Here is a 23,173-nt window from a genome sequence, read left to right as displayed (position 1 = left end):
CAGGTAATCGTTTTTCTTTGTTGTAATATCGTGATAAATATTGTATCGTGGAATTTTTATCGTGGTATTATTGTACCGTGAGTTTTTGGTATCGTTACATCCCTAAACATTAAACTACCCATCAGTATATAAAGTAATTAAGATGAGCCCCACCTTTACCAAGTGCAACATTAAAGCGATGAACACATTAATGCATCAATAATTATAATCCAGTAATAAAATATATATTATTCTGAAATGGGCCATTCTGCATTTTTACTTTTGGTACTTATTTTGATGCTAATACTTTTGCACTTTTACTTACGTAAGATTTTTGGATGCAGGACTTTTACTTGTAACTGAGTACTTTTACACTGTGGTATTGCTACTTTTACTTAAGTGAAAGATCTGAGTACTTCTTCCACCACTGCAACAGACACAGTACCGGTAGGCATATAGGGTCTACCTTTATAAACATAAGCACTTCTTAACAATCAACGAGTAGGCCCTACATAAATGAGGTAGATCTCTTCTCTCCTTCACCATTGAGGGGGCCAAATTGCTTCCATCAGACTCTTGTAGTTGATCAGACACATCTGACATTTCCACAACCAAGAGGTCAAGTGTAGATAAAGAGGAGGCAGAATCCAAACTGCGATGATGAGAAGCTGTATCAACATCTGTTGTTTCTATACCAGATGGAATGGTTGTCGTTGCTGGTGAACCACCCCATATCTGCTCACATAGTTCAAAGTAGAGTAGAACCACTCTGCCATGACCGCTTTCTGACTGGAGTCTACTGCTTGCCTATATTTCCCCCGTATCACTTTCAGCTTGGTGGTAATGATGGCCCTGGTTATATCCTCCTTGCGATGAGGAAACTCTGGGGACGTCTCAGAAGGGTACTGCTCTAGGAAAAGAGCTAGTATGTAGGCATACTTGCACTGGCAAGACTCCCAGTCCCCATTTTCCTGAGTTTTGCTAACTTTATATTCGAGTGTGATATTGAGGAATAACTCCACTTCACTATCAGTCCACACATATGATTCCCCCCTTCCTTGATGCGCCATTGGTGTTAGCCTACCGGAACCATTAATAACTTTTTTTTCAGGCTTCTGATTGGCCAACATGGCTTTACGGTTAGGATTATATCACCGCCTGTTGGTTTGGCATTCTCTTGACAGCGTGTTTTTGCGTTTTCATGTGGACAGGATTTTTTTTAAGAACGAAGGAGGAAAACTCCCGTTTTATAAAATACCTGTGTACATGTGGACTTAGCCTTAATTTGGCCACACACACAAACAGATACAACACACACACAAAGAGACAGACACATACACAAACAGACACACATACATGAACACACACACACACACACACACGAACACAAAGACACACACCCACATGAGACAGAGATACACAAAAACACATAAACAGACAGACATACCGACACATACACACAGACACACACACACACACAAAGACACACACACTCACATGAACAGACACACACATGAAGTGACACACACAGCGACACAGACAGAGACACACACACAGAAACACAGACACACACACTCATTTTCTAATCATGCAGAAAAGAAGAAAGACATGATGATGATAAGAACCTTTAATGCAGAAGTGTTATTCAGTTTGCAAAAGCAGGGGTTTGATGAAAATAATGAGTATTTGCAAAATGTATACATTTTAACACATTACTTATATTTTAGGGTAAGTACTTACATAACTATGCTTTACACAATATATATACTGTATTTCTGTTGTGCACAGGAATTTAAATATTCAGAAATTAAATTTGACATTTGTTTTTTCTTATTATGAATGAGATTACAATGCATACATAAAAAAGCATATTCCCCAATCCTTCTCAAGCCTGTATTTAAAGGCAGAATTTTCCAGCAAGTTCAGTATTTGTAGGGGCACTCTTTCAGGCACACAGCTCAATGATGGCTGGACTCCCACACTGCTACCTACAGGAGGGCATGGCCACTGGAGGCATGATGTAGTTTTACAAGGGCCAACAGGAAGGAGTGGAGTTTAGTTTTTGCAGTTGTCCAGGCTGTCGGGGGAAGGTCACTGACTGCCCTACAGAAATGAAAGTAAAGCTCCTTTACTGCTAAGACAAAAATTATCTCACAGAACATAAGGAAGTTTAATAGTCATCTGAGCTTGTTATTCTGTCTAGTCTATCCTGGAGCACTGTGTTAAGCCTGGTATTGAAAAACTGGGTAGACACATCAAATATTTTTTTCCAAATGTAAAGTTAAGATAATAACAATGTAAGGCATTATTACTTTATTGGAGTTACAGTGTGTTCAACATAAAAAGACTGGTTGTTGTAGTTGATGGCACTAACTGGAAATTGTGCCACAGGTGCAAATAAGATGTTAGGATACAGAGCAAAATAGTATTGATTACCAATCAAAGGAGGTTACATTCATTAATGTTACATAATGCCTTTATCAGACCACATTAGGAGTAGTGTGGGTACCATACTATAAGAAAAACATAATACGTCTACAGTACAGAGAAGGGCAGCAAGACTGCCCTGTTATGAAGAGAGACTATGGAAAGATAAGTTTTGCTGTTGCCCCATGTGGCATGGCATTTGATTTGAGTGCAGACTGAGCCCTATGGCCCAGGTTCATGTGTGGACAATGAATGGAATCCCACAACAGCAGAAAAAATAGGTTTGGTTCTAAAAGGGATAATAGTGGGTTAGTTTGGCCAGGGATTTCTCATTTCACCACTCTTGGGCACCCTTTAATTAATCAGATGGATGTGATTTTTTCAGCATTACGTTTTGTGTACTATGATAAAATCAAATATCCACTGAGATGCCTCCTTAAATTTCAACTGATTTTAGTTTCTGTCACTCTCTCCAATCATCGGGAATTTCTTCTGCACCAAATTCCTGTATCAAAAGCCATCCCAAAACAAAATTATGCACCATTATGTAGATCCCGAGTGCTCAGGATATGCACTTAGCTTGAGTGTCGGCTAAACTCTAAGGCCCAGGTTCAACGCTGGCTATGCAATTTGTAGACATTAACCATGAGCCCACAGCAAGCTCTGAGGCTAGGGGTTGATATGTAAGCCAGGGTTTCTTCATCTCACTTCCATGTCTTTTGGATAAAGGATTTTTGATGTGAATTTGATTTTCATATGTTAAAGCATTATTGAGAAATGAAATTGAGCGTACCCCCTTGCATACAATGTATCATAACACAAAAAGTCCCTGAGACCCCACTCTGAATCTTTCTGCATCTGCAGACTGCACTGAGGTGGATCTGCAAAAGCAGAAATGGAGGAAGGAAGGGAGAACGAAAGAAAGGGAAACCCATGATAAACAGATCAGTAGGAAACCGGCTACAAATTCATTAGTGTCAAGTTAAAACTCATATTGCTCCAATTGTTAATTAGTAATTAGTTGTGTCATTTAATCAGTTTTTTTCTTTATCTCCCTTCCTGAAGTGCCAAGATCTCTTTAGATTAGAAATAATTTTTAGCAACACTGTGCTTAGATGAATGTTACCTGGCTTTAGCGGGAAGCTGGTTCCAGAGTGATTTAGAATGACCTGCAGGGGGCAGTACTCTTCAGCCTCTTCCCACAGAGTTACACACACCTCCTGCTCCCTCAGCAACCAGTCCATCTTGTTGCCCAGGTAACTCAGACCTTGCAGGTGCAACTCTGTTATGTCACTGGGCAAGAGAGGAGCAAAGGCCAGACAGTCCTTCTGAACCCTGCAAAGACAGGGGGCAGATGGACCACACGTCAAAGCAGCACATCATCCATGTATTTCAAACGTGGGAACAGCATATTAATACAGCACCACCTGAGGACAGGAGGATCACAGCTGTCATACTCAACAACACCAACAAAGGGTTAGCAGAGTGAAATGCAGACTGCAGATATGGTAGATGTTGCTTTAATTGCAGCTGCAAATCTATCACAAAACATTTCAGAAACTTTAGGCATGATTCTTTCAGCATTTTTCCTACAAAATCAGTCTCATATCAAGAGGAGTTAGCATACCTTTGGTTCGTTTGAAAAACAGGTTTAGTATATACTCACTTCAAAAGGCAGCATCAGACCTAGCATCAGAGGCAAGTATTCACTACATTTCCCAGGAGACCAGCATGTGCCAGTGCACCTTCTTTTCAAGCCCTTCCCAAGGGGAGGTTCCCATATACCACACTAGCGTAAAATGCCTCCTTCACCCATTAAAGAAATCATACTTAAGATTCCCGGCCCTTGTGGCTCAGACCTCATACGATTATTAATATGGAAACAGCCCATGCAGTCATAAGATGGTATGTATACCCAGGAGGACAGGCTGAACTGAAGTCAGTGTAAATGGAGAGTATTGCATACTACAGTGTACCTACCAGGAGAACAGACTTACCTGAAAACAGTATACACCGATGAGCCAAAACATTATGACCACCTGCCTAATATGCTGTTGGTCCTCCGTGTGCCATCAAAACAGCGTCGACCTGCCGAGGCATGGACTCTACAAGACCCCTGAAGGTGTTCTGTTGTATCTGGCACCAAAACATTAGCAGCAGATCATTCAAGTCCTGTAAGTTCCGAGGTGGAGCCGCCGTGGATCGGACTTGACGGTCCAGCACATCCCACAGATGCTCTATTACAGTGTTTCCCAAACTTTTTTCTGGGGACCCACTTCAAAATCACAAACCATTGCGACCCAGTTCACAACAGGCCTGATCTATAAATCATGAGAAGAGCAGATTTGTGCATAAATGAACGTTCTTGATCATTTTTACTGCCATTTCTGCATCACCTTATATTATCTTGCATTGGTAAACCAGCCATTTTGAAGAGATATACGTTTGATAAATCACAACTTCGTTTTATCCACGTGTTATTGAAAGCATATACACGTTAAATATTTATAAATGAGACCAAATAAACGTATTTAGGCATTTAGGAGTTAACAGGCTCTCATAGTTTTCACCGCTGCATTTGATATATTTTTTAATGTTAAATCGGTTTCCTCAAAGCTTACATTAGCTAGAAATTTTCCAATCTAGTTTTCTAATCGCACTGGTTTTAGCATATGCACTAAATGGCTAATCAGACCAGTGTGATTGTACGTGCAAAAGGGTGTGATAGGTGGGCCATGGAAGAAATTCTGCAAATTTATTTGGCAACCCAAATAAAATCTCCTGTGACCCACCTGCGGGTCGTGACCCAGTCTTTGGGAAACATTGCTCTATTGGATTGAGATCTGGAGAATTTGGAGGCCAGGGCAACACCTTGAACACTTCATTTCCCAGCAGAACATTGCCCAGAGCATCACACTCCCTCTACCTGCGTGTCATCTTCCCACAGTGCATCCTGGTGCCATCAGTTCCCCAGGTAAACGGCGCACATGTACACAGCCATCCACGTGATCTGAAAAAAAAACGGGACTCATCGGACCAGGCGACCTTCTTCCACTGCTCCAAGGTCCAGTTCCGATGCTCGCGTGCCCATTGTAGGCGCTTTCGACGGTGGACAGGGGTCATCATGGGCACTCTGACTGGTCTGTGGCTATGCAGCCCCATATGCAGCAGAGTGCGATGCACTGTGTGTTGTGACACATTCCTCTTGTAACCATCATTAAAATTTTCTGTGACGTGCCACAGTAGACCTATCGGTTCAGACCAGGCGGGATAGCCTTTGTTGCCCTCGCGCATCGATGAGCCTTGGGCGCCCAACACCCTTTCGCCGGTTTGTGGTTTGTCCCTCCTCGGACCACTGTCGATAGGTACTCACCGCTGCTGACTTGCCGTTTCAGAGATGCTCTGACCCAGTCATCTGGCCATAACAACATGGCCCTTGTCAAAGTCGCTCAGGTCTTTACTCCTGCCCACTTCTCCTGCATCCAACATGTTGACTACAAGAACTGATTGTTCGCTTACCATCTAATCTACCCAGACCTTGACATGTGCCCTTGTTTGGAGATGATCAACATTATTCGGTTCACCTGTGAGTAGTCATAATGTTTTGGCTCATCGGTGTATGTAAACTAGAGTTTCTCAATGGTGATGATACTGCCCCCCTAGTGGGCTTTTGTGGCCTTCAGAAGGGGACTGAGGCAAAAGCTGTTGGAAGGGCGGCATTCAAGCTAGACAGGGGGTGATGCATTCTGAGTGTCTAATGCAGATAAAACAGATTTTGCTGTACCAGATGAAGAAAACATGACAATAGCATTGCTATTAATAAAATCAATAATGTCAGTAGGGTAAAGGGTAGACCAGACATTAAATTCACAGACAGGACTAGAAGTCTCTGCCTTCAATTAGAGATCTCCACACCTCTTATTTTGACCAATGAGAACTAGGCTATTCACATTCTTATAGTGAAGCTTTTCATTCAAAACCAGTCAGCGTAAGCCTTCTTTTACTTGTTTGAGGAGGAGACAGAAAATCATGTAGTCTTGAGCCACCTTTAGAAATTGTAAGATGCTTTATTGCTGATTTGTGGGGATTATTTTTGCTTCCTGATTTACTGTACTATTTCAGCTTTTTGGCTGGAACATAAGCTATGGATAATGCTGAAAAAAGCATGGGTGCTGATGTTCTTTCAGGTCTGATACCTATGGCGTATGATTCCAAACTGTAGAATAACTTTCCAGCTAACAAGGCAACACTAAAGGGAAAAAAACTCTGGCTAGTTAGCTAACTAACATAGCAAGCATCCACGACCACAGCTAATTGGCTACAGCTACCTAACATACAACTAGACTGAAAATGGCTAGCAGTATGTAGCTAGCTGGCTGCATTGCTCATAGTGAAGTAGTGAGGCCACAGGATTAAGAAATGTCCCACAATTTATGACTGCCAGCTTGCAAATATTCATGGGAGTAGCTAATGTTACTGATGTTCCACCAAATCTGATAGTTACCTTGTATAGCTAACATTAATGTTAGTTGCTCTCTGTATCCACTGTCTGGCTAGCAAATTAAATTGGGAGCTGACTGAACATTTGTCAGCATGTATCTAGAGAAATAATTTATGCTAACACCACCACTTACTCCAAAACAAAGTTATATATTAACAGGCAATTAGCTTGATGTTGTATGCATTATGCTATAAAGTATACAGAGCTGCTGGACTTATGTTAGCCATAATCAATGATGCTGCCATTCTTAAACCCTAACAGTGTCACAGGCTTTTCACTGTGTCCAGTGTTTTAAAAAAACACATTATCAACTTACACACCACCTTTAATGACACTCTAATAACAGCACAACTAGCATTATTTTCACATATTTTGACATGGTTGTTTGTCCACTGTTTTTGATATAAGCAAGGAGTTTCTGGGGCTTTGAGGTGAACTTAACCAGCTGAGCTTGAAACCGAACCATTCCACAACAAAGCATCATTTCTACATGAGTTAAACCTAAACTGGCTTTAAAGGCTTCCTATGAATGTACAAATGTCCTTATATAAAAGCATTCACTAACAACATCACCCTGTATATACTTTTTCTTCAGGTTGCACTGAGGAAAAAAGTTCAGAAATCCCTACCTACACAATATGGCATGTTGTGGTGTGTATAACTAGAGGAACAAACTGACCGGAAGCCAGTGTATCCGAACAACACAGCCTGCATAAATCCTCCCATTCCAGTTAAGAAATTCACTGCACCAGAGCCATCTGATCCTTCACTCCATACCTACAGAGAGGAAGAATGAGTACAATAAAATACCAGGCTCAAAGACGGAAAACAAGAGAGAGTGCAATGCACAATACAAGGTTTAAAGAGAGAAACAATAAAATACATGACAAAGTTTAAAGACAGCACATTACATGACAGAGAAAAGTCTACATAATGTGAAGAGAAGGGTGGGAGGAATCATGCTACATAAGTGAGCCAAAACACACTTGCACTTTGACACACTAATACTGACCCAATGATATACCTGCAATATGTCATAGAATTCCCATGCACATACAATAGTTCATTTCCTATTCACTGCACAAATGCTTTGCAGAATCAAACTAGTTTTTAGCAGAAATACAGAAGCCCACAGAGAGAGAGATTGCCTTTGTACCTGGAAGGGACTCTGGATGTTGCTGAAGCACCTGTTGAGCAGCTCCTGGGCCTTCTCAGCATTCCCCAGCTCTACCCAGCCCACTGCAAACATGCCCTGTTACAAACATACAAACACTCTACTGAACACAGTGAACATGCTCTATAAAAACAAAAATACTGTACTGAACACAGCAAACATCCCGTTACAAACAAGGTATGTATGTGGTGTATGTGATGTTGTACAGTAAGCAGAATGTGGTATAGTACAGCATGTAGTATGTGGCATATGTCATATAGTACAGAATGTAGAATGTGCTGTATGTGGTATAGAACAGTATGTAGAATGTGCTGTATGTGGTAGAGTGCAGTATGTAGAATGCAGTGTTCACACCCATGTCATTGCTGGTCCCTTGGGGTCAGTCACATCCTCATACAGTTCCAAGTCATTCCTCCTGACCTCTGGGGTCATGGTCAAACCCAGAGGGTAACCTAGCAAAACTGCGTCTGCTTGTTTCACACGGTCACCTGGGAGAGAGACTCACATCTATAGGATGTACTGCTTACTGTCTTTAAAATAAATGTATTTTCATTGTTGTATTTCATGTATTTTTACAAAGCAAAGGTTAACTCCAGTATTGCACAAGTTAAAGCACACTTGTATTTATAGCTAAAACTGTAAAACAAAAAAGCAGCTATAAGGGGCAAAATAATACACAAATACCTGTCATATCAGGCTATATGTGACCTTACCTCAGACCACCCGAAGGGCAAACATTTCACACACAACCACAACACAAATGAAAATATAGAGAAGTTGCCTCTTTTGTAGCCATCAAACTCAGGATGGTAGTTCAGTTCCGGGTCAAAGGGGATTTTGATTTTATCAGCTACCTCCTGCCACTCTGCTGGCACTGGGTGCTTGAGCAAGTTTGCCACCTCCACTGCAAACTGAAGACTATGAGAGGAGAGAGAGAGAGAGAGAGAGAGAGAGAGAGAGAGAGAGAGAGAGAGAGAGAGAGAGAGACATCCAGCCCCAAAAACCAAGACACAGGCAACTAACTGTACATTTAGACCACCCCACCCAGCAGAGTCCTGCCCAGGAGCATCCAAACCAAGAGAGTCCATCCAAAGCAGGCCCAGCAACAACAGAGCTATGGAACATTAGCAAAACCAAGGACCCTGGCCTTTTGAGATGGGGGAGATACAACTCCTCAGCATCATCAACAAAAAAACTGGTTATGTACTCACCAAAACTAACAGAATTGTTTTGAATAAAATTAAAATGATTGATTTGTTCTACATTTCGACACAATAACATCTGTAAATTCAGCTGTTCGAATTTTCAGGGTGTGTATTCTTTAGTGTTTGGAATGAAAATCACAGACTGAATTCATTACAAATATAAATAACAATGATATTAACCTCCAGGGGACATGGTGCTGTGCATGTGTGTCCACTCACTGTCGCTAAGGCTACATATACAGGCAACATATTCTGCCATTCCTGAAGCACATCACAGTCTAACCTGGCATGGACTCTGGAGGCATTATCATATGAAACAGGGAAGAGCTTGCAGGCTCCATTAAAACAATCAGAAAGCAAACATGTATAACGATGGTCAGACTGTCAAAGGACTGAGGGACAACCACGCTTTTGCTCTTTTATTGCTGGAGTAGAAGACAAAAACAAACACATAAATGTCTTGAGAAACCCCTGGTGTCTGTAGTACTGCAGGATCTACTGCAGTCAGTCTACCGCTTCTGCTGGAGTATGGCAACAAAAGGACAAAAATATGCGTAGACCTGCAGTACACCACAATTCCAAAGGGGGCTCCAGGAAAACTAATATTGCCTAGGGCTGCTTAAATATGGCAAAACTCTTATCACAAGGACCACTATTTTAACTCTGTTACATATGCAAATCTGGCTAAAAGTCAGTAATATAAGATCCATACAATCTGAAATTTTCCTATGTGCAGCATATATACCACCCTCTGACACCTCTTATTATACAAAGGAATTTTTCCAAATCTTCACTCAAGAGATCTGCCATTTCCATGCCCAGGGGTAGGTGTTGGATACAACCTGATTCCAACTGCACACAGGAAAACTACTATGTATTTGGACTAAACCCTTTTGTGCCATACACCTAATATCGCCCCAAGAAACAAATGATAGTTTGATTAACAAAAATAGCAAGGAACTGCTGGATCTCTGTCAAGGCCTTGGTTTATATTTAATGAATGACAGGATCATAAGAAACTCTTTAGGCTGATATATATTCTCAAACTATAGTGAACAGTATGTATATATGTAACACTATGATAACTGTGTGGCTATGCTATCACAGATACAGACCCCTCATTTACAAATGCATTTGCTGTCAGCCCCAAAACCCACATGAAAGTCTAATTCTGAAAATTTTCAAAAAGGTGTAGGGGGTAAAGTATCTGACATTATAAAATCAAAAATGTATATAGAGCTGTATTACATAGAGCTGCATCATATACAGCAACATGCAGCTGTATCATATATAGCTGTATAGAGCTGTATAGATCTGTGCCATTTGGAATTGTGTGGAACTGTATCATATAGAGCTGCATAGCTGTATCATATATAGTGGTATACAGTTATCACATATAAGGCTGTATCATATAGAGCTGTACAGATCTGTGTCACTCAGAACTGTGTAGAGCTGTATCATATGGAGATATGTCATTTACAGCTCTATCAAACAGAGGTGTACAGAGCTGTGTCATATAGACCTGTGGAGAGCTATACCGTATAGAACTGTATCATGCAGAGCTGCACCATTTAGAATTGTGTCATACAGAGCTGTATCATGTAGAGCTGCACCATATAGAACTGTAATATATAGAACTGCATCAACTTCAAAGGTAACACCTATATGCCAACTTCCCACAATCTAGCAGTATTTTTAGAGTTTAAGCAAAAAGCTCTCAAGTATCTATGAATAGTTAATGAGAATGGAAAAATGCGAAGTAGTGTAGCATTTATATAAATATTAAAGTAACTGCACAATGTTGTCTACACAACAAATTGTAGGATTACGCAGAGAATTTTTAAAAACTTGTAAAACATTTCTATGAATGAATGTATCTTTTTATCTGTGACTATAAATGTATAATATACATCAGGAGTGATGTGGAACTAGAAGCTCATATTTTAGACCACACAGCACAGGAACGTAAAAGACATTTGAAATAAAGAAGGCATTTCTTAACAACACCATGGGTGAAATTTCAGAAGCATTAGCCAAGAAGAAGATGACAGTAGTTATATATGTTTATAGTTTATATTTGGTTAACTAAACTGGCAAAGCTTCAATAATTCATTATATCACCTTGCAATGTAATATCTGCTGACACACCAATTCACAAAAGATTCACATGAAGTTCACGTGAAAGAATAACAGCTCTGAGTGTAAATGTTTATAAATACTGTGAAATAGTGCCCATGATGAGAAGGCACTAGAGCCTTGGTAACCTTTTATGATATTGTCACATATATGTCATTTATAACCTTAATATCATCGAGATTGTAGTTAGTTATAGCAAGCAATGGTTCACACATTGTGCTGATAATTTTAAAGTCAGTCTTTTAAAAATGGAGGTTTGAATAGCCGCATGAAAAAGCTGTCTGATTCACATATCTGTATTATAATGCAGAATCACACTAACCTCTTTAATGCAACCAATCTGACCTAAGACAAATCAGCATAGAGCAAGGTTCTAGTAATCTGCATTGGAGTTGTATTATTTTAGGGATCTGTTGTTGTAGCTTTGGAAAGGGCAATGACATACATACACCAACCCACACCCATTTCACCTGCAGCTGGATATGAATGACAGAAGCAAGACCACAGTGAATCCACACCTTTGCTTAAAATGTTAATAATTAAATAAAAAACACAATTTATGGAGCACTGCTCAGTATTATTTACTATTATGAACACAGTGAATGCAAGTTGTTGAGAATGACTCACCTGAGTCTGGCAACAGCATTTGTGTAGACAGAGTTGTCAATATTGAAGTAGTATTCATCAGGAGGTATGACCCCTGGCACAGATATACTGGTTAATAAATCTCACTCCCCTAATAGAAGTTCTCTAAGGTGAAATGATTCTGTGAGAGACAAATTAACAATGACTACATTTTTGATTGACCTGGTGTTGATTGATTTTGATCATTTTAGAGCAAATACTTCTTAAACAAATGACATTATGCTTATATAAATAAATGTAAAAATGTATCCAGCTGCCAAACCTCTCCTTTGGAGAGCATATTTTACACGCGTTGTACAATGACAACTGGTGTAGTCCTGCAGGAGTTGTGGGGTGTAGCGAATGCAATCCTCCAGAACACTCCCATGGAAAACCATGACTATTTTTCACAACTGAACACTACCTGTTGAGTTACTGGGTGCCTGAGAGCAATCAGGCAAGCAGCTTCTGTTGACATATACACCCCCATAAACATACCCATCCTAGACCCTAGCCAATCTTCTGCTGTGGGCTCCCAGTCCTGGGCAGCTGATGGCAGGGCTGGGGTGGAGCCCAGGCCACACAGCTCTGCTCATATTCAAAGTGAGCACTTTAACCACTGAGTTACTTGGGAACCCCAATGCAGCAATATTGATGAAATCAGTCAGTGCTATGATGTTAGTTATTGTACCCCTGAAGTTGTCAGTGCTACTGGATATCATTTTTACACAATTGCTAATGAAGCCAGTGCTAATGGTGGCTACAGTGCCTTTGACATTGCCAATGCATTGATGGTAAGTCACATTATCCTAGTAATATATAGCACTGATTTCATCAGTATAGTAGAGAGGACAGTGCTATGATGTCTCTTTCACTGATTTCATCTTTACAGGAGAGGGGAAAGTGGTATGATGTCATTGTCACTGATGTCATCTGTACAGGACAAGGGGACAGTGGTATGATGTTACTGTCACCTTTGATGTGGTAACACTGCTCCTCTGCACTCCATGTGGCCCGTGAAATCCAGTAGTCTGCCACACCCCACACCACCTCACTTCCACGCCCTTCCTGGAACATGGTCAGGTCCTACAACACAAACAGAACCAGGAACATGAAATTAGGAGAGGGAGAATACTCTCCAGAGACAGGAGACAGAGACAGATTACTCTCAGGAGTCTGGGAGAGGGAGACAGATTACTGGTTTATTGGTGGCATAGGGAAGAGAGGCAAGATTATTCTCAGAAGTTTAGCAGAGGGAGGTAGTTTACTGTCTGGAGTATAGGTGAGGGAGAAAAAAACTAACTACTCAATATCCAGACGGTTGAGCAAATTGATTTGGAGAGAGGTATGGGATAATATCAGGAAAACACAGCTACAGAGATTGTCAGAGAGGAACTGAAGTAACTGAAATATGTGACGTAAAACTGACTGCGTACAAAAATTTGTGAAAGGTCAAGAAGATGCGAGACAACCAGCAGCCTGCATGGCTGTACATGTGTGAAGTTTACTTGTTGATGTGAATTACATTACATCATTTAGCAGATGCTCTTACCCAGACCGACTTCCAAATAAGTGCATCACTATGCTAAGAGTAGTTAAAGTATTAAAAAATATAATCTGGGGGGTCACATGAGGATAGCTGCCTGAGGGTTGTATTTTTGCAGAGATCACACTCCCTTATATCATTTTTTTATACTTTAATCAGCTCATGGCAGCTAATTTAATTTCCAATAATTCATTATTAACACAACATGCCTGGGGGTCTGTAGCAGGAAGAAGAAACCGCTAAACATAGATGGACTCAGCTGAAAATAACTGACCATGCTTCAATGGCGTTGCCTACACCAGCTAATATTAGCACAATGGAAGCTGGCTCTATGGACATGTCTGCTATGGTACGGGAAATAATCCAAAACATTTGTGATGTCATGGAGCAAAAACTGTCTAAACTTGCTGACACTTTGGACAAAATTGCCAGTGGCCTGGAAGGCCAGTCTAGATGCATCACAGAGGCAGAACAGTGTGTCTCAATTGTGGAGGATCACATAGCTACCCTTGAACATCGCCTCAGTGAGATTGAGAAGAAGCAAGTGGCTATGGTGGAACAGTTGGATGACGCTGAAAACCAAAGCATACGAGACAACATCAGAATACTCGTCTTAGAGGAAGGTGCAGAGGGCAACCATCCAATTCAGTTCTTTGAGACCTGGCTGCCAACCCTGGCTGGGCTTACTGTTACGAAGGGGCGCTTCAAGATCAATCAAGCACACCGGGGCCTTGGGCAGAGGAGCAACCAGCTGCGGCCGGTGTTTATCAAGCTCCACAACTCGAGATACAACCTGAGGATTCTGTCAGCTGCGAAGAAACGGAACATAGAGTATGCATGATTGTGCATTTTCCTCACACAGTATATATCCAGTGCAGTCAGTGAAAAACGGCATTAGTTTAATGACATCTGCCAAAAACTTTTGGATAAGAATGTTAAGTTCGTAATGCGCTTCCCTGCCAAGCTCATTGTGTGACATAAAGGCACTGAACATAAATTTGACAGAGCAGAGGACGCACAACCCTTTCTGGACACATTGGGCTAACCAGGTGAGCTAACTAAGATAACGGTGATCATTTTGGGCTAGATGACTTTTATGCTTTTAAATCTCTCAGTGGCCTATTACGACCTGAGTATTGTAATCCATGTACGCTGTTCTGTGCAGGCTGTATGTGTATGCTAGGCAACAGCCTAATTTGCATTAAGCATAGGTTCATATGCAGGCTAACTTCCTCAATGCTCAATTTGAGCTACTCAATGTGTTTTCTGTTGACATGCTAGGCTACTCTATGTTGTATAGAACTTAGCTTGCTATTTGCTCATCTTTATTTCTTTGCAAGTCCTGGATTAATGTTTAGCAGAACTGAGCCGTAAGAATTTTTTTCTGTCAGATATGGGAGCGGGGCGGGGTATGGGGATAATTATAGATAGTATCTTTCTTGATCCCTCCATGGCGATGGTGATGAAAATTCTTGGCATCACGTGCCTTAGTAATACCCTTGGGGTGTTTTTCTATGTTATTTGTCCTTGTATTTGTGAGTTGTTTCTTGCTATTACTCTCTACAGTTGTTTTTCTATTTTCCTGTCATTTCAAGATGGGTTTGTTCTACTTGTTCTTATTACTGACAGCACTAGCCCTATTGGTATTTTTGGGTTGCTTCTGATGATCGTGAGTAGTATGTTGTTTTGGAATATTTGATGCATATTTCGCATTCTTACTATTGGGTGAAAACACACCCATATGACCATGTCTTTACAGATTTGCATGTATACCGGGGCTATGTTTACATTAATGTTACTGCTTTACATAAAATAATACACTTCAGATGAGTGTCACCAAAATGGTAACATGGAATGTAAAGGGGATTACCAACATAATTAAGAGGCACAAAATTTTGTAATTACTTAAAAAGGAAAAGGAGCAGATTGGATTTTACAGGAGACTCACCTATCTGATCTTGAGCATTTAAAACTGAGAAGAGATTGGGTTGGCCAGGTTTTTCATTCCTTCTTCAACTCCAGGAACCAAGGAGAAGCAATTCTGCTTCATAAAAGACTGCCTTTTACAATAGAGAAACATATTAAAGACTCTGAAGGGAGATATGTGTTGGTTACGGAAGACTTGTATGGGGAACGAATCACCTTCGGTTGCATATATTCCACCAACACATTTGAGGCATCTTTCTATTCTAAATTATTGGAAGATTTATATTATGACATATCACATGTTACATTTTTAGAAGGGGACAATGTCACCCATCTAAGATGTCAGCAACCACTATGGAGCTTTGCAAGGATTTGAATTTATACAATGTCTGGAGGACACTGAACCCAAAAGTTAGAGATTTCACCGACGACATGGCTCATTCTCAAGAACTGATTATTCCTTTACATCTAGACAGGCTTTAAACAGGGATAAAACATACTCTATATACACAAATACACTCTCAGACTACACTCTTTGTTGGTTTGGAATTTTTACCTCCCTACTACAATCCCTCTTCATGGCATTGGCGACTGAACCCTAATCTTCTTAGTAATCCTCCTTTCTAACGTTTTTAAAGGAGCAATGGAAACTCTTCTTTTCCATAAATGATACTCCAGACATATCTGCGTCAACATTATAGGAGACTGCAAAATCTTACTTAAGAGGTGTAGTCATCACATATATTTCAGCTAAGAAAAGGGCAGTGAATAAAACAACAACTAGAACTCAAATGCCAGATCTCAGAAATTGAAAGAGTTTATTCACTCATCCTCTAAATCTGTCCTAACCAAACTAGACACAGATCGCTCAACCCTTGATCTTCTAACTCAGAAGGGAGAAGCAGCTATTTCCTATGCTAATCACAGAGTCAGCCAACAAACCAAGTAGGCTACTGGCCCGCCTGGCAAAGGGTAGAACAGCAGGGAAGTGAAACAATTAAACATATGGTCAGAATTATGAAAGACTTTTATCAGAAATTACATTCTTCAGAATGCCATAACACCACTGAGGATAGATTCCTAGACCGTTAAACCTACCCACCCTGACTGATGAGAGTAGGGGTATCCTATGCCGCCCTGTTACAGAAGAGGAAGTTCTTGAGACTATTGGATCATTACTGCGGTTAAGGCTCCAGGTCCCAATGGGCTCTGTCCCGAAAATGGCTAAATTACTGAGTCTTCAGATAGCCTCATATAGGCCAATATGTTTGATTGGAGTAGACTGTAAGGTGCTATCCAAACTCTTCACAAGAAGACTGGAGACTTTTTTACCCATTTTAATTAAACCCAATCAAAGAGGGTACATTAAGAACAACTATTCTTTCACAAATGTTTGGCATCTCCTCAATGTCCTGCAATTTGCTCACTCCACACAAAATGTGTTTCCCTCAATGCAGCTAAAGCATCTGATAGGGTGGAATTTGAGTTTCTATCTGATGTCCTTCAAAGATATAGGTTGGGACCTGACTTCATTAATTCATTAATTGGATCAGGGTTCTCTATAGTTCCGCAATGGTGAGAGTGCTGGTAAATGGCTGTGCTTCAGAGGCTTTTCATCTGGGGAGGGGCACAAGACAGGGTTGCCCTGTCCCCACTGCTATTTGGGCTAGCCATTGAACCACTGTCAAAAACCATAAGATGCCAGTGATATTTCTGGTGTAAGACTTGGTGGAATTGTCCAGAAGATATCGCTCTAAGCTGATGACATATTCCTTTTTTAACAAAACCCAAGTTCAGTTCAGTTCCAGTCCTTGTCTCCACCATAGACACATTTGGAATTTACTATCTGATTTGTTCTATGCTTTGAAAAATACAGTTTTTACATATATATATATATATATATATATATATATATATATGTATAGTCCAATGGCCTTGCGTGGTGTACATGTTCGTGTAACCATACCTGTGTCAGGTAGAGGTAGTGTTGGAAGGCCATGGTGACGTCCCCATTAATGTGGATTTCTTGTCGGCCATATATGTCCTCAGGGCAGACTTCATTCCCTGTTACAGCACTCTCCCAAGGGAACTTTAGCCCCTGTGACAAACAGCAGCACCATACACATGTCCTACTTTCATGCCTGGTACTTTGCATGGTAAAACTTGCACGTCTTTACATAATAATAGTGGTAGCCCATCCTACAAAAGTGTCTACCTTCTATACTTAGGTCGGTAAAAGCACTCGTTCTGAGCGCAGACTGAACGCTACGGCCCAGGTTTGATCCCGACCATGTCACTAGCAGACAGTGACTGGGAGCTCACAGACAGAACACATTGGCTTCGTTCCACTGGGGATAGGGGTGGGTACGTCAGCAGGGGCTTCGGTGACCCCTGCTGGTTGATCGGGCGCCTGTGGACCATGTGCCAAAGCTGCATATGAAATGTCTTCCTCCGACTCATCTCTGTGCTAGCTTGGCTTGTGGACCGCAGTGCGAAAAGAAGCAGCGGCTGACATCACGTGTTTCAGAGCAGGGCTCGTGCTTGTCCACACTCTCCCGGATTGACAGTAGGGGTTGTGCAATGGGACCGAACATCGATGACAAATTGGGCATTCCAAATTGGGGACAAAATGGAAAAATGAGGAAAAAAAAATTGTACCTTCTATACTTAGCAGATTTTTGCTCACCGTGTTTGGTGTTCTCTTTAACTGGTAATTCCACTCATTTCTTACATTTTAAGTGGCAACTTGGTTAGTTTGTTACACTCTGACCCTCTGACCACCCACTACAGTAAAACTGGCCTGAGCTGCTGGTTCAGTTTGAGTTAGAGTCCAGCGCTGATCGCAGTGGATTAATCAAACATACCTTGTAGCCCTGCTGCTGTGCATTGGTTTTGGCGCCCTCTATTGTCCGCACTCTGTATTCTAGCACAGCCCGTGCTAGCTGTGGGTAAAAGAGAGCAATGCTGGGGTATATCCACGTGTCCTGTACAGAGAGACAAGGGGGTGGACACTGAGAGAGGGAGGGAGCAGAGAAAGCTTCTTACTGTTATTAGCTGTGTTGGCCATTTCCATGAGCAATGTGGAAAACCAGTCCAGCTAGTCCAATAGAATCATGTGTATTTATACAGAACCTGGATCCTTAACTTCCAAAATTTCACTTGCAGAAGGAAGTTAAAAGTTAAAAGAAGTTCTGAATGTCTATTTGCATACCTTTATGCACAGTTGATCTTAACAGATACATGCCAATGTAGAGGTATTCATTTGTTTTAGTTCTCTAAAAATCTTTAGTATGATTACTAGTTAGATGAAGTACTTAGGTAGTTTTATTTGTGCCTTTATCCAAAACAGTACTCCTGTTTTTTATGGGCAGTGTCTGTTCCTGTTTGCCACAGGCACACAGTAAAGTGACATATCCAGCTAGTTAGACTGAAAAAAGTTCATTTCATTTTGATAATATTGGACAGACGCTGACATGCCTTTTAAGTACTTTGCAGGAAGTCAATAATCAACAATGGAAATGTGGCTAAGCACCCTGCCAGTGTTCTGACTACGTTCAGTTAAGCTGTAGACTGTCTGTTATGCACCTCTCACATCCTTCAGATTTAAGCATACTATGACATGAAATACACACCAGCATACCTCCTTACCTGCACTGAACAATATTAATTCAGCATGTTCCACACACCTGTAGATAGGCATTAATAATCCTTCAATTCAATTCAATTGCACTGGAAGTACCCACATATAGAAGCTACCTGTCACCTTCCTGTCATTACGGAATTGTCTGCATGATATAATTTCAGTAAAAAATAACATGTGGTTTCTTTGCTGTTTTTTAATGGATTAAGTGACAAAATTAAAATTCACCTTGTAAAAGCGAACAGTGCCAGTACATAAAAACAGCCTTTAAAGACGGCTAATTTGAGGATGTGCATCTGCTTCTGCGTGTACAGTGAAAAACACACCTGTTGGCCAGGAACAACTGGCTGCACTTGTAATTATCACGTCAGCCTGCATACCGAGGCTGTGCCACTTTCTCTATTCTCTTTCTCAAATGTGCTCCTTTTCTTTGGGTTCCCTATTCAGCAAGAAAGCCTCCATCACATTCTGGACCCTGGAGATTTAAAAAGCTGTCCTTCCTAAGTGGTCAGTCATGTAAGGTCCCCAACACACACTGTATACTAGCATACTAGCAGTTGAAACAAACAGTCTTTGACAAATGACTGAAAATTGTGTAAGCCTCTGACAAATGCTGTAATACTCTCCCTATCCATGTTGCATGACAGACAAAGTACAGACACCAACATCTCCGTCGGTTTTTCTCACCCACCGCTTTCAGTCAGCAGTTCACCTTTTTATACATACCTGGAGAGGAAGCTGCCTCAAGTTACATTGCTGCATGTGCCAAATAAAACCCAAAACAAAAGTGTGCATATGCATGAGGACTAAATGTGCATGGCCCGATCTCAAACAGCTACTAATGGTTGTTGTCACACCTGTCAGCTCACCTGGTCCCAGAACACATGTCCCCAGTAGTCCTGTCCTTGCTTTCCATTAGACAGACCCCCAGGACTGACCCCCCCAAATAGAGAGGGCACATTGTGTAAGGGTGGGAAGGCACTAAGAAGGTAGAAAAGACAGCCAATCACAGCACGGCACAGGGAGTCAGGGCCTGACACCTCCACTCTGCCTCCCTTCCATAGCTCCGCCCATGCCCGGCAATGGGAGGGGCGAAGGTCACCATTGGCAATCAGCTCCAGGCCAGTGTCGAAAAAGGTGTGGGCCTTCTCAGCGCTGTCTGCCACCACCAAAAAGAAGCCCCAGCGAGACTCGCTCTGTTTGGGCAGCAGGGTCAGTGATGACACCACCGGGGTCCAGATGAGGTGCACACTTGCACAGGTGTGACCAGGGACCTCAGGGGTCATAGTTTGTCCATGGATATGCCTGTGGGTGACAAATATGCCTAGTACTTTATAATCAAGCCATTCTATCCTTTCATCTATCTTGCTTACTCCTGTTTTGAAAATAACTTGATATTGTGCTGTGTTTTTTACCACTCTTGCATTCTTCCTCACCTCCCACCTCTGTAGTCTGGGCCAGAGTGAAACACAATGTCATCACTGTATGGTGTGAAAGAACTGTGCAGCTCCACTGTGATTGGCTCCTCTGTGGTCACCTGACGCACCAGCATCACTTCCATCACTAACATGTTTGAGTAGTGTCGATGTGCATAAAAAGTCTGGGTTGCACAAACGCTGGCTGTGCACACGGAGTGCATGAACACACCTAAGAATGAGACATAAAGCTGTGGTGGGCTGTGGCAGTGACCATGTACTGAAGACCCATGCAGATAAGGTGAAATACAGACAGACAGAAACCACAGCATAGTGCAAGTTACAGCAACGTGAAAGCAAGAGAATCATTGCTTGTTTACCTGAGTGGGCATCCAGGTTGCAGGTGTGTGTTTACCTGTACAGGTTGCCAAGCTGGAGGTGCGTGTTTGTCTGTACACGTGTCTAAGATGTCAGTGTTTGTTTACCTGTATGGGTGTCCAAACTGTAGGTGTGTGCACCAGATTCTTCCAGCTGAATCTTCACAGCCAGAGGGCAAGGCAGGTTGGCGCGGTGACAGTCCCCACCCTCACCATTATAGACTCCTCCCATGTGCATCATGTCACTGAACACTCTCCAGCCCAGCATTCCATTGGTCAGTGGGGGAAAGAAGCGCTGGTCTGATGGCAGTGTGTCAGATGTAAAGATGTAGGGGTCAGAGGTCACAAAGCTCATCCTGAAAAAGTGATGCCTGCAGTAAACAATAACAGGGTACACATTACATTATTGACATTTAGCAGATACTCTTATCCAGAGCAACTTACATAGGTTACAAATTTTTACATATTACCCATTTATACAGCTGGATATTCACTTTGGGGGCAATTTGGGGTTAAGCACCTTGCCCAAGGGTACACCAGCAGTATCGCAGCATGGAATCAAACCAGCAAGCTTTCGGTTACAAGCTCTGCTCTTTACCACTATGCTACACTGCCACCCCAGTACACAGTACATGAAGTATTTCTCAAAAAAACGGTATCACCAGTTTTATAGGAGTGTTAAATTATATAACTACACACTTATTACATATTAACATGGACATCATATTTTATGTAATACAGATTACGTGACAAGAGATGAACACATTTCTCTTACAGGTTTGCACAAAGCAGTAACGTTATTTGACGTTGTCATAAATTACTGTCGTGACAAGAAATTTGACCAAAACGTAACCTTAACGTAAATATACCCCTTGTGTATATTACAGATGTATGACAAGCAAATAACATAAATATTGTTCGTAGAACAGTACACGAATAGAAAATGATTTCTAAAATAACTACTTTTAATGTTACTATTATACACAGGTTACGGATCCAATTACAATTGACTATGGAGGCCGAGGGTAAAACTGAAACAACGTTCATCAAAAGCATTTGTGTTAAATTATCCGTAATTCCTTCGTTATTTTTATCGCATTTCTGAAGACATCTCACCTGCACGTGAAGCGGAGGAAGCAGGAGCACTGTTTGTTCTTGGAAAGCTCGTTGGAAAAACAAGATGGAATTAGAAATCTGAGGGAAAAAAAGAATAAATCTCATTTAAAAAATACATTAAACAACTAAAGTATCTCACACCAGCAGATAAAATCCATTGGGTTAACTCTAAGCGCCCCCCAGATCTTACGTCGGCTCTTTTTACTCGGTGAAAGTTTAAAAAGTTGTAACAACAGGGCAGCAAATGTAGGAGGAGGGCAAGGTTCAATGGCGGTCGAGTAGGCGGACCGTTTGGCCGAGACACAGTCCGGCGACACGGACTGAACTACCTAGTCAAGTCATGCAAAACTTCATGGAAAGTTCACGGAAAACACGGATGGGACGAGAACGTGTACGGACGTGTTACACATAATTGACTCTTGTCTCAGACAAACAAACTACTAAAATTCAAAGTCATATTTTTTCATCATATATTACTTAGTCACAAAATCAATTCAGACATTATGATAAATCTATTTTTTTTGTAAGATTTCATAGTCCTGGACGTGAGGAAAGGCGGAGCAACAGACATAACCACAGGAGGGGGTTCTGTAGACCGTGAGAGGAATGGCGTTTTTACTGAACACCGGGGTCCGCCTTCAGCGGGAAGTGCTCTCTGCTCCCCCGCACACATGCACTAGATGGCACGCGGAAGCCGCACAGCTGCGTTTGGCTGCGTACCGGAATCGAAAAAGCCAATGCCTTCATCTGGACTGTCCGCATAAGGCCGCAATCTATCCGTTGCCTCTGCGTCACCAGATCCTTTTCATTCACTGTGTTACGCGTAGACTCATATATATACAGAGCGAGCCACAGCCAGCTGCTCAATCCTTATTAGGAACTGTGTTGAATGTCAGCAGCTACAGGTACACTAAGAGAGTCAAACACAGAGAGCCACAGGTCAGGCAGACTCGCTAAGAGAAAAAGACATGGCCTTCACATGAAGATATTACTTTATTTGGGATTATGTAGCCTGCAGGTCTATATGACATGACAAATGTGGGTTAAGCATTACAGAGTCAACTCAGAACACTGCTCCTTTAGATCCTGCACATTCCTCTCCTCTCA

General features: G+C 41.5%; 1 protein-coding gene across 2 annotated transcripts; it reads right to left on the bottom strand.

Moving 5' to 3' along the window:
* Positions 1-1,649: 1,649 nt before the first annotated feature.
* Positions 1,650-22,651, bottom strand: pgghg (protein-glucosylgalactosylhydroxylysine glucosidase). Of its 2 annotated transcripts, XM_036534545.1 has the most exons (15): positions 22,257-22,648; positions 22,067-22,144; positions 21,059-21,321; positions 20,595-20,805; positions 20,028-20,463; positions 18,383-18,502; positions 17,485-17,616; positions 13,021-13,132; positions 12,050-12,122; positions 8,863-8,999; positions 8,436-8,569; positions 8,064-8,159; positions 7,587-7,684; positions 3,533-3,741; positions 1,650-2,082 (listed from the first exon to the last, which is right to left on the bottom strand). In XM_036534545.1, exons 3-15 carry the CDS (start codon positions 21,303-21,305, stop codon positions 2,006-2,008), a joined length of 2,082 nt encoding a protein of 693 aa, XP_036390438.1. In that variant the 5' UTR covers positions 21,306-21,321; positions 22,067-22,144; positions 22,257-22,648; the 3' UTR covers positions 1,650-2,005. The 2 variants fall into 2 exon arrangements, with proteins under 2 accessions (XP_036390438.1, XP_036390439.1); XM_036534546.1 differs by lacking the exon at positions 1,650-2,082 and having other exon boundaries at positions 3,610-3,741; positions 7,537-7,684; positions 22,257-22,651.
* Between the last annotated feature and the right edge of the window lie 522 nt (positions 22,652-23,173).

This window comes from Megalops cyprinoides, chromosome 8 (genome assembly GCF_013368585.1).
Source record: "Megalops cyprinoides isolate fMegCyp1 chromosome 8, fMegCyp1.pri, whole genome shotgun sequence".
In the NCBI taxonomy this organism is placed as follows: Eukaryota; Metazoa; Chordata; class Actinopteri; order Elopiformes; family Megalopidae; genus Megalops; species Megalops cyprinoides.
Note: the sequence above shows the minus strand (reverse complement) of the source record. Positions and strands in the feature narration are given on the sequence as shown.

Excerpts from the sequence above, each read along its gene's own strand:
- pgghg (XM_036534545.1), bottom strand. The coding sequence starts at position 21,305 with ATGAGCTTTGTGACCTCTGACCCCTACATCTTTACATCTGACACACTG. Across the intron at positions 20,806-21,058 it reads CAGTTTGGACACCCATACAG|GTGTGTTCATGCACTCCGTG; the intron begins GTAAACAAACAC and ends TCTCATTCTTAG. Across the intron at positions 2,083-3,532 it reads CAGCTTCCCGCTAAAGCCAG|GGCAGTCAGTGACCTTCCCC; the intron begins GTAACATTCATC and ends TCATTTCTGTAG.